The following is a 17,463-nucleotide window of genomic DNA, read 5'->3' as shown; positions in this document are numbered from 1 at the left end:
GGAAGCTACCATATTCATTGTAGTATGTAAGAAAAGAATTTTTTTTTCCCTATGAGAAAACATCAAATACTCAGGTTAGTTTTAAGCTCTGAAGACATCCACTACTGTGGTTAAAAGAAAGCAACGATCTTTTAAAAAGCTAAAGTAAAAGGCAGTTGTGCATGACTTCCTAAGTTTGGCACTTTTCTTTTGAAAACAGACCCTTTGGAGTCTTGATTTCTCACATGGTAGTCAAAAATAGAGAAAAGTAGAGAAAACAGAAAGTAGATTCAGTGTATAGAAGTCTGTTTAAATGACAACAGTTCAAACTTACCGTAACTGTCCCAAGATACCAACTAGCTGTTACCATTCAGGAAAAAAAAAAAAAAAGAGTAATACAAGACAGCTGGTGCACACATTGCAGCTCAATGCATATTAGAGATCAAAGAAGCAATCTGAACTTCAGTCATTATGAAGAAAACAGGAAAACAAAAGAAGAAATACCAGTATCACACTGAACAAATTCATAGTGTATCCACGTTTTGAATACACCAGGTCAATATCGCTATGCACCTGCCCTATATTATACTCTTCCTTACCCTAGTTATCTACCATTTCCCACAGTTAAAGACGCAATATCTGGCTATAGAGTGCATTGGTCTGAAAAATACGCTGTTCCTACATTCGTAATGCGTTTCAGTTGTAGCTGAGAGGCAATATAAATCTGAAATGCTTGCCAGTTCATCATAAAGCCCACTAAAAATACCAACCACATGTGAAACAGAATTTTGGATTTAATTTGAATACGTTAGTTAACGATGTTCCATTAGTTATCAATAACCTGTGTGGGGACTCATCTGAGAAACATGTACCGTAAGAGCTGCCCCTACCAAATTACATCCTATTGCTGCATTTAGCTCTCATGCGTCACCCTCCCTACCTGATAGGTCCTCCAGTTTCCACAACCAAACTAAGGGAAAGAATCAACATAAACTCATCTGAAAACATCTCATGCATATTCTTACGAGTAACGATTCAGATTTTGACTACAGTCTGCATCCAAGCAAAACTAAATCCACGGCAAATATCCCCAGAGACTCACTTGGCATTAGTAGAGTACACTCATAACTTTTAGAAGCATATGAAAATAGGTGAAAAAAGTAAGAATTTAAACAGGTTTACCCTTAGAAATGTAGGGAATCCTTGGCCATAATACCCAACAGCAAAATAGTCTGGTTTGGGTCTCAGGATTTTCATGATGTTTTCATAGAACTTTGCTTGTTGAATCTGAAAGCAAAACCAACTGCAATTACTTCTCTGTGGGGTTTTTTTTCCATTTATTTTTTAACCTCTACAGTAGTACCATGCCATGTACTACAGCTATCAGTAGATATGCAAGAGCCATCGATTATTAGTTCATAGGCCATAGCAATAATCAGTTAGCATGCACATGCACACGATGCTGCTGTGGTGCATTAAATATTGCTTACATTTATATGCAAATGTAACACATAGCTAAATGGGTATGGCTTCAGCTTCAATTATCCGAGCTCAGAATCAGGCCAGCCCTGAATTTACTAACATGAAAAGAAAAAAGCAAACACCAAGGTCATACTTGGCACTTTACACTTTAAATGCTTAACTGATAACATTACTGAAATAATATATCCGGAAAACCTTCCTGCCTCAGATGTTTTCTGAGGTGTGGATCAACTCAAGCTTTTGCCCTAGCATCATGCTAAGGACACACACCATGTAAAGGGCTTAGAACAACGTCATCCGTAAAATACGAAGTGTCATTTAGGTTTACTGGTTTTGTTTCCCATGTTATGAGACATGCAACGCTGCAACTTAAGTGGTCTTTATCTTTTAGTTTATGATAAAAGCAGACTTGATTGGGAGGAAAAGAAAGTTTCTTTGTACACAACACTGTTCAAGAACATCATGTTTTGATTTGATTCCCATGGCTTGTGGAAGATTGAGGGATATCTATGGAGTGAGCCCCAAACATTTATTAAAGCCCATGGAAGGGTAGAGTCTTGGGGGGGGAGGAGGGGGGAAGGTATGTGGGGGAGGGGATTCTTTTCAGATTAATTCCATTTAAATGTAAACAAATAATTGAACATTTAATTTTCCTTTAAAATCTTCCTTCTAGCCTTTGGACCTAGTTCTAATTCCTTGTGATGTATTACTTCCCCAGTCCCTGATTAGGACAGAATTCTTTAGTCTTGTCAGGATTCGAGTTCCTAAAATTTAAAGAAAAATATTGGGGAAAAAATGTATCCAGGTGCTTTTTCTACCCTAAAACCTGTTCTATTTCTTTTATACATGGCCTTGAAATTGCACAAAGCAAGAACATGTTTATTTCATCTATGGAAGTTTCAAAGTACCTCAGTAATCAGATGTCGATACAACTTCAACACACAGTTCTTCATCAAACTCTACTTTACCACTGGATTGTTACAATAAAACATAGCAACTCTTAGATAAATGAATTAAAAATCAATTGCAGACAACAAGCTCATAAGCAGCTCTATCATTTGAAAGCTCAAAAGTACTAATTTCTGTGACTGAAATAACTTAAGATCTGTATATAAGCTTACCAGGTTTTGACTTAGAAGCTCATAGTCAAACACTTCCTTTTCATATTGCTCTGCAAGTTCTTTGCACAAAGATATGGCCTCCTCCCACATCTGCAAGGCAACCACATATTCAAGAAGTAAATCCAGTACCAACAAACAAGTTTTTAACACATCACTGTTTAACTACAGTTTTATTGATTATGCTATCTTAAAATTGCAGCCATTTATGAACTGCACATTTAGAATGGAAGACTCAAGGCAATCATAAACTTCAGGAAAGCAGATTAATGTAAAAAATAAGTGTTTTATGGTTCATTATAGGAAGGAATAAGTAAATGTACTTTATTCTTACAATAAGATCATAAAAAAAATCACCTAACCTTTCAGATATATTTAAAAAGCAGAGTAAATCACTAAGGTGCCTAACATGCAGAATGCAGCCCAAGCACAGGAGCAGCGTATGAGGGGACCGACGCCTGCCTCTCCTCACAGCAAACACACTTCATCTCACAGGAAATTCTGCAGCATACATAATCACAGGCGGCCTTGCATATGACAGCTCTCCTAGTCAGCTAAAAAAATTACAAGACTTAAATTGCCACTTGCCCAGAGTAGCAGCTTGTTTCTTTCCGCACAACTTAATAGCTACCTCCGAAAATGACTGTGAGGAATTACAGAGCTGCATTGGAAAGACTGGGGCAGTTTTTCTCGTCTGCTGTAGGCACTTAACGTATACAGCACAAAAGTGGTCTTAAAGCAGACAGAAACTCCCTCTCTTGAGGATATTTCTCGATTCTGACAGTCTTCTCATCATTACAGAACAGAGGAGACAAAAGGGGGTCTCTGAGCACAATTCTCTACTGATGCAGGGACACTGGTGGTCACATGCATTATGACCATTTTTTCATGGTGCCGTGTACTCCTGGGCTTGGTACTTCTGAACCCGACAGCTGGATTCAGCTGCCTGCAAACCTCCTCTGATGTTTCTGAGGAGAACCCAAATGCTAGGTAGATCAGAAACCAGGAGGATTGGGTTACTCTGACACAGTGGGTGGGGACTGCTATATCGTAGTTACTTTAGATGCCAACAAAAAACCCCTCAGAAGTTATAAATAGCATTGCATTTTCCTGCACAGTGCTGAAGCACCAAAAACTTTCTACCTTCTGAATTATAAGAGGGACTTTCATGGAGGAGTTGTGCCTTTATTTTACAAGATGCAGTAATGAATTGCCTTCCCCTGTCATACCTTTGGCTACAGCTGAACAGGACATAATGACTAAAGGCCTTATTGGGTCTTAAGATTCATTATCCAGCACTGCAGAATTTTCCCCTTTCTAGCCCTTTGCTTTATTTCTAAAAATCTCAGCTCTAATGTCATTGTATTGACAGGCAATTTTATGAACAGATTTTTTTAAAAAAGCTGAACTAAACCCAGGTACAGAACATCAAACCACTATATTTTAAGTTTGGGATGCAATTCTCAAGACTTCTCTGAAACAAATATGTCCATTTTGAAACATCTGACGTTTGGGGACATAATGACTGAACAGTTTAGAAATGCAATCTGTGTAGTCTGCATTCTTCTCCTAGGAAAGTACATTCAACATTTTTTATTATTTTATTACTGCCTGACAGAGATGCTTGTGACCAGTATAAACATGTAACATGTAAACATATAACTTAAATATTTATATAAGCCCTTTTTCTTTGTGAACATCATTATTGGAGGAGTATGTTCATATAGAAGAGATCTACTCTGTGAATAAACCCTCAGGACGCAATTTTTACTTGACCCACATTTCAAAGAGGATTTCCTACCCAAACGCTTTATACAGAGCATATTCATTAAATACTGCTATACAAAGTAACACAGTAAAAAGAGATTTGGCAGGGGAAAGAACTCTACAGACCTACCTTTCCTTTGTCAAAGTATTCTATGATCTTCTCATACAGATTCTCTTTCAAGTGTCGATAGGTCTGTGAACACTGGAACTCCGTTGACATGACTTGGGGTGCACACTGCTCATCTGACCACTGAGAATAAAAACATTAAAAAACCCATATGAATTTGGTGTTCAACATTTGACACAAACACGTCCACACACACACACACACACACTGGTCCCCTGGGCTCTTCTAAGTGTTTTTTTCCCCAGTCTTTTTTACCCTTCCACAAAGAAACTGAGAAAGGCACTGGAAATGTTTTCATTACCTCTTCAAATGAGTGCTGTATTTCATGTGATAGCCAGAACTAGACACAACATTTTGAAAACCTGTGTTCCTTCCTGCACCCCACTCAAAACTTTTGGATAAAAAACTATGTGAGAAAATTGGTTCATTTTATTTCAGTGGAGTCATCTTGACTGATGTGGGTTTGATTTTTTGTATCAAAATATTTGCATATAATATTTTCTTTGTCTATACTAATACATACAATATACCTCATATTTTTGTATGACCAAAAAAGTCAAAATTAAGTTTAAGCAAAATAGCACTGTGAAAAGCCAATTTATATGGTTCTGCACTAAAAGAAATTCCATAATAAATGTCAAATTTGTGCTGAAGAACATTTACATTTTGAATTCTCCCTTGAAATGGAAATGCATTTTACTGACCATTTCTACTGATAACATCAGTTACAATGAGAATAAACATTAGCTGTAGTGAAAAATAATTACCAGCCACAAAAGAAAGCAAACATAGTTTGGCAGAGCGATACATATTATTTAAAATGGAGAGTCAGATGTCCCCCCCCGATAGCTGGAAAAAACTGTGTTTAATTTTCATCATTGTTATGTTTGGGATAGTAAGAAATTAGCAAAATGAAAATCATGTGGAAGTTAAATGGCTTCAGAATTTACACACAATCTTCTCACTATAAAGTAAATCTATTTTTGCTACAATACTTAGTTTAACCAATACATGGCTTTTAATCACCTACTAAAAATAAAATTTCAACAATTAATGTTGATTTTGTATGACCTACTACAGTACTTTTAACTAGAAACTTGAATACCCCACTGGAAAACAGTCTTTGATTTACTGCACATTAGGTAAGATGATCACTGTTTAATTTATAAACCTGAAAATTGCAAAAGCTCATTTATATATTGAGTTTAGAGAAATCTAACCTTCAAGAGCCATGTATGGAGTAAAAGGGTGTATGCTGCTTCCGTGTAATTCTCACAATCTAAATGAAGATCTCGCAATTTATACAAATATCTGTTAGAGGAGAGAACAAGAATTAGGCTGGATATTGACATAACTGGAATACCAAGTGTCAAAAAGTTCTCAATCAACTCTGTAACGGGAACTTCATAGGTGTCATGCAGTCACTACCCAAAGAGCCTTCAAGGACACTTTGAGAGGGGTTGGAGCTCTGTGCGTTTGTTCAGACTTTTCTGTCTTCTCTTTGTACGCTGAAACATTGGGCACAGAAGGAGGAGAAAAAGCCAACCTCCTCCTGTGAAGGGCTGGCAGCTCCAGCTCCAAGAGGAAGAGAAAGAGGAAGAGGAGAAGAACTACTAGACTCATGTCTAAGTCAGGCCCCCGAGGCCACTCTTTCTGGACTGTTACTGAAGATAGCTGCCTTTCTTTGTGGCACTTACCAACTGCACATAAACACTTTCCACGTAAATAGATGCAAGCACAACAGATAACACAGGGTAAAGGAGAAAATGGGAAATACCAGAGCAGAAAGACAAAGCAAGTCCCTGTACAATTTGGAAGGTGGTAGGAGCAGAAGAGCTGTTCTAAGTTATATGTGGCCAGTGTTTTCCTTGATCCCTGGGGCGGCATGGCTGCTACCAGCACAACCACTGCCCATCATGTGACTTAAGCCACATCTTTTCCAGCAGCCAGAAAGCAAAAGTGCATCCCATCCTCTTACACACAACAGTATTTTTGACGTAGGAACTCTGACACCTTGCTGTAGCAGTTCAGGGCATTACTATTCCCAGTTGTCAACCCAAATGAAAATGCGATGCCCGCAGAGAGCGCGTTGTTTCTCCTTGACCACTCCAGCTCAGAGCTCCAGGTTTAGCTCTAAATCACCTTCAGTGCCCATTTCAGCTGAGATTCTGGGCTTTGCACTGCAGCGGCTGAGGTGCAGGCTGTCCTGTGGGTTTTGCAGAATGAGAGGAGAGGCAGGAAATAGTGGGCTTGTGAACAGCAAGATCTTCTGCAGCTCATATGCAAAACTGCTGGAGACAGTAAGAAGCCGTGTCACATCTGAAAGAATTTGCCAGTGTAGCTATAGCTCTTACAGAAAAATGCTTTACTAGGAGCCCTGCATTGCTCGTAGTGTTGCATATTTAAAAAGACCTGGCAGCCTACGCAATTCTACAAAACTTGAATGTTTTTCCTGCCATTCTAAATGTATGGGACATCCTCCATGAAACCTCAAATCTAGCTACATTTTCTTATTTAAAGCAAGAGAGAATGAACGTTGAGTGATTTGATCAACTACAAGTTGATTCCTGGGGCAAAAATGCTGCTGCTGAATAGATATGATAGGTTCCAAATCAGTGAAGGCTAAGCAAACAGTGGAGTAAGAATATAAAGGAAGCCAGGGCTACGACAGAGTCATTGTGGATGGTAAACTAACATTAAGTAACAGAAATCCAAGTACAATGATAAAACCAGAATTTGTAAAAGAATATTCTTGCCCTCTCCAAAATGGATCCAACAGAACAACTGCCATACCTGATATACATCTCTTCACGGTTAATGTCCTTGTAGAAGTTCTAGGGACACAAACATTTAAAAGTTATCTCCTAGCATCTTTTATTAAAACACAAGATAAAAATACACATGCTGAGGTTTTGCTTTTCTTGGTAGCTGGACAGCACATGAAACATATTATTTACAGACCGTCTTATGTTTAAACTGGCACTACTGCATCAATATTTTAATTAGGTATTAGTACATGTTATTATTATACATATGTATATACATATATGAGTGTATACGTCTCCTAGTTCACTAATGAAGTCATTAGTGAAAGTTTCTCTGTTGGAAAAGAGGAAAATATGGTTATCCAAATGCATTAATGTCATAAACTGAATGCCCTGGCTGCACGTGACGGCCAGAACAGCAGCTGGTATTTATTTAAGTTGATCGCTAACACTGGTTGCTGATCTGTAACACTGTTGTGCAATACCTCTTTAAAGAGGGGCGAATTTCAGGACTAAACCACATTTTTGTCAGGTTAACACTTCTGCAGGGGTGCAAGGCACTAAGGCTGTGCATACCGCGTGACAAGAACTGCCTCCTCCTGAGCTGCAGAACTTTATACCACATTACGCAGTGACTGCTGAGGAGCAGGGAGTATGTGAGTGCAATAGGTATTGACTATGTTCTCTTTCCAACCTTCACTTCAGCTGAGAGGAATTTCCCAGTGGAGGAATCTCAATATGCGATATCCTCGTCACAAAATAGGCACAGAAAAAATCAGGGGGTGGCCTAGAACCAGACCAGAGACTCACATCTTCCTGGCACCTTACTGCAAGCGTATCTTGCAGCTTTCTTCCCCAGATTTAAAAACCGTGTTGAGTTGCTAAAGCAGCAAGTGGGTTCATTCCTCATGCAAAACTTAACTGGCAAAAGCCCTCTGTTAGGTTAAGCCTATCAAAAAGTAAAGGTATATGAACAGTAGGCGTCCTTGTTTATCCACAGAATCAAAGCAGATAAAACATACAAGCAAAACCAAAGAACTGAGTGGATGTTGCTTTCAGGTTTGTGCCCATATCCACGCAAAGAGATAGAAAAATCTCTTGCCTCAGATTTTAAATCACTACTGAGTATTGTCAACCACTCCTACCCCTGAGAAGATTTACCTCCACCTTTAGTAAATGGATTCTAAAGCTCTTCCCCATTCTCACACAAGAATTACAAGAGCGAACGTACCAGCAGGTTCACAGTGCAGCTCATGCGATTGTCCTTGCTTTCATCATTCATCACCGTTCGGTAATCCAGCAGTTTCTCCAAGAGGCCTTTAACTAGGCTGACAAAACTTTCAACCAAGTTAAAAATGCTGGGATACTGACGCGCACACTCTGTGAGACTGCAAACACACAAGAATTTTTTTTTACAATACTGTGAAAATTAGTGGCCCATCAGCTGAAAACCTGTTTGGACCTGAAGGCAAACACTGAATTAGGGCTAATGCAACTGCAGAATGCACTGGGAATTCCCCTTGTGGGCTGGTAATTTAGATATCCAGAGGAGAGATGGGATATCAACCAAAAGAAAAAAATGAAACATTTCCTGTCCGGAAATGACTTCAGATTCGAGGGTATACCCACCATTTCAGAATGGAGCAACCTGCATCTGGGGCATAACAGACTCAAGTCTCTGGAATGCCTCACTAGTGCAGTACACATTAGACCTTGCTGTCCTTTGTTACTGAGTAACATAAAATGCAATAAACATTTCCTTTTCTTTGTACAGTTATGTGTGAGGAAAAAGTTCAAACTACCGTAAATTACAAGTCACAAAAGACATTCACAAACAGGAACTCACCAGAGCAATTTACCCTTGAGAAATGAGCAAAACCAAACAATAAACTTTCTGCAGAGTAAAAAAAGCAGTTAGTTCTCTTTTGATAAAAATGTAGGAGATGCATCGGCAGATGCCAATTTACATGAACAAAATATTAGCATATGCTGTTTCTATAAAGTGCTGAAGTGATTTAGGAGTAGGTATTTCATGTTACTGTCATAGCTTTGTTTTCAAAGCTTAACTGTTTAAACATTGTGAAATAATTACCGGCATCTCATTAAGGATTTTTTTTTTTTTTTTCCCTTTAATAGCTTGTTTCCGCTCCTTAGCATTCTGGTTTTCTATTGGGATTCCATCTGACAAACTGTGGGGTTTATATACACACACACACACAGGTGTATGCATTCACATATATATTTATATATGCATGTATTGGGTCTGGCTGAGACGGAGTTAGTCTTGCCCCTAGCAGCCCTCCCAGGGCTGTGCTGTGTGCTGGTAGCCATCGAGGTGCTGGTGACCCACCAGTGCTCTGGCTGCTGCTGAGCAGCGCTGGCACAGCACCGAGGCTGCCTCTCCAACATCGCCCCCCTCACCCGTAGCCTGGGGGTGGGCAAGGCCTTGGGAGGGGGCACAGCCAGGACAGCTGACCCCAATGGCAGGGATGTGCCATACCACGTGACGCCAGCTCAGCAATAAAAGTTAAGCGAAAGGAGGAGGAAGGGGGGGCATTCGTTATTTATGACGTTTATCTTCCAGAGCAACCACTATGCGTACTGAAGCCCTGCTTCTCGGGATGTGGCTGGACATCGCCTGCTGATGGGAAGTAGAGAATAAGTATTTTGTTTTCCTTTTGCTTCTGCACACGGCGTTTGCTTTATTAAACTGCCTTTATCTTGACCCATGAGTTATTTTCCATCTTATTTTCTTTCCCCCTCGTCCAGCTGAAGGAGGGGAGTGCTAGAGTGGCTTGGTGGGCACCTGGCGTCCAGCCAGGGTCAACCCACCATACTGCACGAAATAACTACATGTATATTTGGCATATTCTATTAATAACATACAACCCCTACCATGTATTCTCACAGGAAAACAGTAAAAGTAAACTAGCAATTGCAAAATTATCCCTGAAACTATGCTGCGTGATTATGCTGCGCAGTTTCAATGACACATTATTAATTTCTGACCTCTTAGTGTTTCATTAACAGCGCTCAGTTTATAGGGAAATAAAGGTTAAAAATAAATTATTAAATGTAAGTACACTTATTTTTCATACTTTCATTATAAAGTATTAATTTTTAATTAATTGCAAAAATAATTTTCTGCTCCTCAGAATTATTTAGACTTTCTTCAGAAAACACATTCATATTAACTTCAACTGCAAAGAAATCCTCAAAGCTTTGGCCTAGGATGGGACCCAGTCCCAAAGTTCTAACTCAAGCACAGCACCTAACGTTTGTGCCTTCGGTTGCACAGATCCCACACAGAGTTATTTTGCTGAGACAGAGCGAGTGTGTATGTGCACGTCTGAAAGAACATTTACATGGTACAAGATGTGACAGACAGAGGCTAACAGATAAAACCAGAATCCTTTAATTGCTGTTATCTGACTATTCTGAAACAATAACTGATTGTTTTAAATAAATTATTGAAACATAGCTTATGGCATTAAACATATTGCAAATGGAACGTTAAATACTAAAGGGTCTGAAGAGTTGACAGCCGACAGAATAGGCTAGAGCACGTTAAATGGTATTTGTGGAAAAGAAAGTAAGAAAGCCTCAGAATTGTATAGGAGACTGAAATACTGTACAGGAAAAATGGGGTTATTTTACATATCTAAGTATCAGAAACAGGATAAGACACTAAAAAGGGAAGTACAGTCACCATTTAAGTGAGTATTACGAATTTTTTGCCATCGTTTCACTTGGAGTGACAGCAAACAAGGCAGACCTATGAACGTTACCTGACTTCTAAATGAACATGAGTCACCAAGGGATCACATTTCTTTCCAATACAAGTAGAAAAACACTGACATAAAGCACAAGCTATTGCTAGATCCCACCCAGGATACGGTACATAAGTCCAGTCACTACAGAAAGATGAACTGGAGTACACTTAGAGGAGAACTACAAAATGAACAGGAGGGAGGAATACCTGTCTCATGAGGGAAGATTTAAAAAGTTGTCTTGCTCAGCTTCATACAATAATCCCAATAAAAAAGACCCATTAAACATCAGAAGATTCTTCTTCCCCAGGAGGGAGCAAGAAATCTTTGAATTTTTAAACAGAGCTTGAAAAAAATAGAGGTTTTAAAATAAAAAATATTTTCAATAAAGCTTGAGAAAGCAACTGTATAACACAGGCCACTGCAATGATGGGGAACTGGGAAGCTTCCAAATGCTCGTTTCTCTTGTGCCTGTACCAGTAAGTACAACATGCCAGAATTCATTTTCTGAGCCCGAGGAAAAGTGGCATAGCACAACTTGTGTTCACAGAGCTAGATGCTCCTCCATTTCCCAGAGCAGGGGAGCCTCATCTCTTCTGCCTATTGAGAGCAGCCTCCCGTCTGCTCCATCTTATCCCAACTCGTCCCTGGTGTTGTCTGGATCAGCATTCATTAGCACAGGCCATAACGCTGCCACCGCACATGCTAACATTTAGGACTACAGACATCTGCCTGGCAGAGATTAAACTTCTGCTGCTCCTATTTAGTTCACTGGGCATGGGGAATATCCCAGCAACCGACCAGTGTGGGTAAGCGTCAGTTACAGAGGTGAGCTTCAACACACAGGACAGTCACTGCTAAATACCTGCGTTCTGGGGGCTCTGGAACTATCAGGAATGCAGACAGCTTCAGGAAATTAGCTGATGAAAATAAGCCCAAAGGAATAAATTTGGAGCCCAGTTTAACTGGGTCTCTGTTCAGTTGGAACAGGGAGTTGGGGACAGAGGTTTGAAATCCCTGCTTTGAAAGGTGTGAAGGTAGGAAGATTTAAAGCAAAACAAACCAACCAACCAAAAACAACAGAGAGAACAGGGTCCTACCACTGACAAGTCATGGCCTCTGCTTCAACTGCCCCTCTACAGGCATCATTAAACAACTTCAAGGATGGAATAAAAAATATTATCTGGAGAGAATATGAAGTGACATCTTCAGAAATGTGGAAACCTTGAAGTCTTGTAGAACATGGGAGAGTATCAAGGGGGAAAACCAGATACATTACAGAAAGAAGGGTGTTTTGGAAAGGCAGGAAGGTCAAATGCTCTGCAGTACGTTTGATGAGACTATTTAACTGCATGACTGAAAGAAGGGGTTTAACTGGATAGGTACCGGTTCTCTACAAAAACACTTGAGTAAGAGTAAACTGCAAACAAGACAAGCGATGTTACACAGCTCAGAAAAAGTAAACTTCGAAGAGTCTCATACACAAGATCTGAAGGAAGCTTTTCTCTTCACATTGATAAAGTCTCAGTTTGAATACCCTCTCCAGCTTTAAGGCAATGTAATATTTCAAAATAGATGTAGACATTGTAGGAATGTCCAGAAAACATTGCACATGATGAAGTGAAATATTGGGGTTGTTTACCCTAAAGAGAAGACCAAAGGAAACTTGACAGCAACTTTCAAATTTGTTAAAAGCTGCTGCAAAGAGAAACAGAATAAATGATTCTTTATGTCCCCTGTGGGTGAAACAAGAAATAACTGGCTTAAACTGAGGCGAGGAAGATATAGTGTGGATATTTGGGAAAAAACTTACTAGCAGGAAGGAAAGTTTAGCGCTGCAATAAATGTCCACGGTGTCAGCTGAATCCCCAGTACTGGAGATGATGAATTGTAGTGACAGGTCAGGCAGGCATCGCAGATGAGGCTTTGCTGCAGTGTGATTAAGTAAACTACGTACTTGCCTGTTTTCGGTCATAGCAAGAGCGAGTCTGAACATGTCCGCATCATCTCTTAGCTATCCTAAGACTTGAAGCCAAACAGTAAACATTCAAAATTGAAAAATTACTTCATTGCTCTCTGCTTACGTAGTCATTGCATGTTAGGAAGTGAAAGAGACATTTTTAAAACTTCACCTGCCCTTGCCAGTGTATCAGTTTCAAAGAACAGTTTCATATTGCTTAAAAAGTGTCAGTACTTTTACTTTTTTCAAGTCTACCTCTCTATATTTTATCTGCCTCTTCATAGGACAAAAATTAAACTAACATAGCAAACATTTAAATTACGTGTGATTTAAATGATGTTTCTTTTAAATTATACTATTTAATCAGAATATAATTACATATTGTTTACATAAGATAATATTTACATATTATTATTTAATTCTATAATACAGTATTTTTTACAAAATTATGTTTTCACTCAAAGTAGACTTTTTTCCATGGTGGTATACACAAAGATTTCATGCTTCACCTGGTGAGGGATGTGCCTTTGCAAAGATTGCTCCCCCTACACAAAAATACGATATAAACAAGGTAGCAGGCTTTGACAAAGTAAAACCGTGCACACTCAATGTCACAAAGCGTGTATCGATTGTGTTGTGTAGCCAAAGTGCTACAGCAGTTTTATGCTTAATAACTACTAGGTTATCAATGCTTGAGAAAGCGTATGATGAGCGACGTACTTCCTCTCTGGTACAGTCTAAGGCACAAAGCTAGGAACAAATTCTCAGAGGTAGGCACAAGGATTCCACCACTGCCCAATACATCACACACGCAACGCGACACAAGTGAAAACGCAGCTATTAAGTCTGAGAATAAAACTGAATGTGGGCAGCCAAGAAGATATCAGTGATATCAGGCTTTAGGACTGTTAGAAATATAGAAATATTTGTATTAAACTGTAGCACTTGAATACCCTCATTCTGGGAGAGTCACTTTATGCCAATTCAGAGAATAATCTCTTGGAGTCCGATCTAGACATTGAGAAACGCAAGAAAGACATTTTAAAATACCTTCTTAGGGTGAAATAAAAACAAGAAAGGTTATAAGGCAAAACGGGGAAAGACTAAAAAGTCGGGTGAATATTGGTTATATTGGCTTGGAAGTGGATAGAGAAATGCAGGCAAGGTATAATTTCTTCCTGATTTAACTAGAGCACAAAATACTGAAAAGCAACCAGGAAAATAGTTTCACTGAGCAAAACAACAATTCAAACCAGGTTTACTGAAACAGTGTGCTATTTCCAGTTCCTTGATAAAAAAAGCTGCTCAGAATCCATTTTGGTTTCAAGTGAGGTTACCAACTTGAGAAGTGGCAACAAATAAGATAAAACCACGTCCTGAAGGCATTTATTCTCATGCACTACTTACATGGACTCAAACAACTGCATGTAGTGTTCGTCCCCACGTCCTCCTTCCACTTCATGGTCCAACTTCAGAATGATTTCATTTTCAAACTAATCAAGAGAGAAAAATCAAAACACTGAGCCGATATCCAGAGGTCGAACACATTTCAATATGGCATCAGAGGAATATCTGTGTGCGGTTATATCACGTATTCCCATGGGTTAAATGCTTGAATATATTCCAGTTGAAGAATGCACATCCGACTGTCTCTACATACCTCTCTCTCAGCACAAACTGATAAAATAACCTGAGGAAACAGGCTGACAGTGTCTGTATGATGGGTTTTCATAGAACATCTCTGATTTGAGAGTAAGCAGAATCACTTTCACCCAGATAAAATATGAACCACCTTACACTATGCAATACTTTATTTAACTGCTATTTGCGAGGTCTATCTAGACCCTAATCCAGGAAACAGCGGCTTATAAGCAAAGACAGCAAACAGCTATTTTTGTAGTTCAACACAATTCTTTCCCCTCTACTGCATCATTTTTTCAATTTTACTTTACAGTTAGGACATTGCTTCATTTGGAGCCCTCAGAAGCCTTATTTCTCTACTCGTAAGGTCAAAAAGTACCCTTTTCCCCTTTCTGAAGTGAAAAAAAAGAATATGCAGCCTGTGCGCACACAAAGAGAGAAAACCTGTTAATATTGCTCCACCGGTCACACCTTGTTAGCTACCATTAATCAGCCAACTCTTAAAACTCCAGCGGTTTTCTGGTTTCCTTTTATCCCTAAGTTGGCTTATGGAGAAGCGCTACATCCCAGCCTGCACAGTTGCCCTTGAAACTTCAGCCTAACTACTGGGCTCAGTCATTCCTACAACAAATTTCTTGAAACTGGGTATCTGAAGATGTTATCTATATCATTTACTTGCCTTCTGCTACACCCTGTGACAATCTCTCATTTACATTTCAGGTAGTTTTACATAATTAAGCAAGCGAATAGTATCTTGCAATATTCAGAAAAAGATAAAACCTATTTTCCGAGTTTGACACACAGATAAAAAATTAGCTGAGAAGATAATGCTAGCCTGCAAGATTGCTGTTACAAATAAGCATGTAAATTGTCAATGGCAATAGCTCAACATCTTTAAAGTGTAATAAACTCTGGCAACATCTCTGGACAATTTCTAGGTAATAAACCATTGATGTACCATGGTGATATTCCATTGCCTCTTACAGAAATGGAAGTGCATGTTGGATTATATTTTAACTCAGCACTTTGCAGGGTCATACTTTAAATATATAAAGTCTCTTTAAAATGTTATTTTATTATTGCAATATAAATATACAATTGTACAACGTCGTTTCAAAGCCTTTGCAATACATTATAGGCAGGAAACTGCTTTATCATTTTGAAAGGGTTAATCCAGTCTAACAGGCCTAGATCAGAATTTGTAATTAGCTTGCAATGCCTTTACCATATATTATGCAGACTGCATCATGTCCAGGCAATTTAAACAGTAGAAACTGTAGCACATGCACATGGTTTGTTTAGGTTTTTTTCCCCCCTTTTCAAGCACCTCAAAGCATTAAGATGTGCATGTTCAAAAATTGTCCTCAAATAGTTCATATTTATGTTTCATAGTGGTAACAGAAATACAAAAGAGTTAAAAATTAAAAATACCAGTGGAGAGTTAAAAAAAAAGAGTAACAGGTCAGTTGGAAATTTACTGATTTCCACCGAAAATATGCCCCCACAAATATTGTCCAGTGTAGACCCAGGCATTTTGAACCAAATGACTGGGTGTACTAGCCTAGTGTTGTCCTTCAGACATGATCTGAAACAATTAAAAAAAAAAAATGTAGTGTTTTAAAATAACATAACTAATCTATCGATCTTGGAAAACAGAAAACTAATTTAAATTAATGTAATATACAAATATTGCATGGCAGAAAATAATTCAACTCATTAAGCTTAGCAGAAATAAATATTAAAATGCTGTAGGTTTAAAAAACATTATAAGAAAACGAAACCAAAACAAAAAAACCACACTAAAAGGCAGCCAGCCCATTAGCACAATTTTCCCCAACCTTCAAACATCATTCGGTGAAGAAGCAGGTATCTTTGTGCACCGCAGGTTGGAAACTCAGCACAAACCCAGGTACACCAGCACTGGCCATGCCCTTCGAGGCAGAGTCATGCTGCTACTAGCCAGCCTCTAGCCTGGACTGCAGAGGCAATTCGTTTTACACTCTCTGGTTACCTGGGGCAGTTTGACCTTGTGCTGTGCTCAGCCTTTACTGCTTCTAAGCCTCTTGCCTGATAATTTTCTTTGATTCTTCATTCTTTGACATCTCTTTTTGGCTTGATATATGGAAACCCTAGAATTTTTAAAAGCATTCCAAGATTCATCAGCTTGATCCACAGCCTGGGCTTTTAGCACTGCTGGAAGCCAGGACGTACACATTCACTGAGTTCCCATACCACTTGGATATGCCCTCGGAAAGGACGTGTGATGCATGAACCTCAAAGTCTCAGCACAGCTACAGTCATTCTGTTCCCATCCAACTGTTTGTATCGTGCTCAGATATCATCATAGGACAAAACAACCCGATGCAGATTTGTAAAGCATCTGCACAGTTAGAGAATTACAGGGTTTTAATGCCAACACTTTTAAATTTTTCTGATGTGGCTGTCAATGTCCCCTTTATCCAGTCACAGCATGTCTCAATCCCCCCACCCCAGGATTTCTACTAAAACCTTGGTGTATCATATGGATAAATTGCTCAGGTGTGGCAAAATGTACATGCATTCCTTGTTTCTAATATTCCATGTAAGTAGCGAATGCTTGACACTGTTACGTGCAGTGTGGTGAGGTGGCAGAAAGAAAAGCCTGCTTGTTATGTTTGTTCTATTGCCCTATGTGTCAACTAGAGATGTTTTTTTGTATTTTTTGTATTTCATACAAAAAATGATGGATTGCTGTTGTTCTATTGCCCTATGTGTCAACTAGAGATGTACAAAAAATGATGGATTGCTAGTGCTCTGAGAGTCAGCCCATGTGCTAGGGAGAGAAGCATGCAGAAGAGTGCAGGTCAGAAGACAT

General features: G+C 39.0%; 1 protein-coding gene across 1 annotated transcript in view; it reads right to left on the bottom strand.

Moving 5' to 3' along the window:
- The window catches only part of DOCK2 (dedicator of cytokinesis 2), a 194,826-nt gene that overhangs the window by 22,592 nt on the left and 154,771 nt on the right, over positions 1 to 17,463 (bottom strand). The window contains exons 34-40 of the mRNA XM_035889022.1: positions 14,376 to 14,461; positions 8,470 to 8,626; positions 7,267 to 7,307; positions 5,694 to 5,784; positions 4,477 to 4,596; positions 2,583 to 2,672; positions 1,162 to 1,266 (exon numbers count right to left, since the gene is read on the bottom strand). Coding sequence (XP_035744915.1) covers positions 1,162 to 1,266; positions 2,583 to 2,672; positions 4,477 to 4,596; positions 5,694 to 5,784; positions 7,267 to 7,307; positions 8,470 to 8,626; positions 14,376 to 14,461 — 690 coding nt within the window. The remainder of the gene's footprint in view (positions 1 to 1,161; positions 1,267 to 2,582; positions 2,673 to 4,476; positions 4,597 to 5,693; positions 5,785 to 7,266; positions 7,308 to 8,469; positions 8,627 to 14,375; positions 14,462 to 17,463) is intronic.

Source organism: Egretta garzetta, unplaced genomic scaffold (genome assembly GCF_000687185.1).
Source record: "Egretta garzetta isolate BGI_Z169 unplaced genomic scaffold, ASM68718v1 scaffold60, whole genome shotgun sequence".
In the NCBI taxonomy this organism is placed as follows: Eukaryota; Metazoa; Chordata; class Aves; order Pelecaniformes; family Ardeidae; genus Egretta; species Egretta garzetta.
The sequence above is the reverse complement of the archived record's forward strand: the minus strand, read 5'-3'. Positions and strand labels throughout refer to the sequence as shown.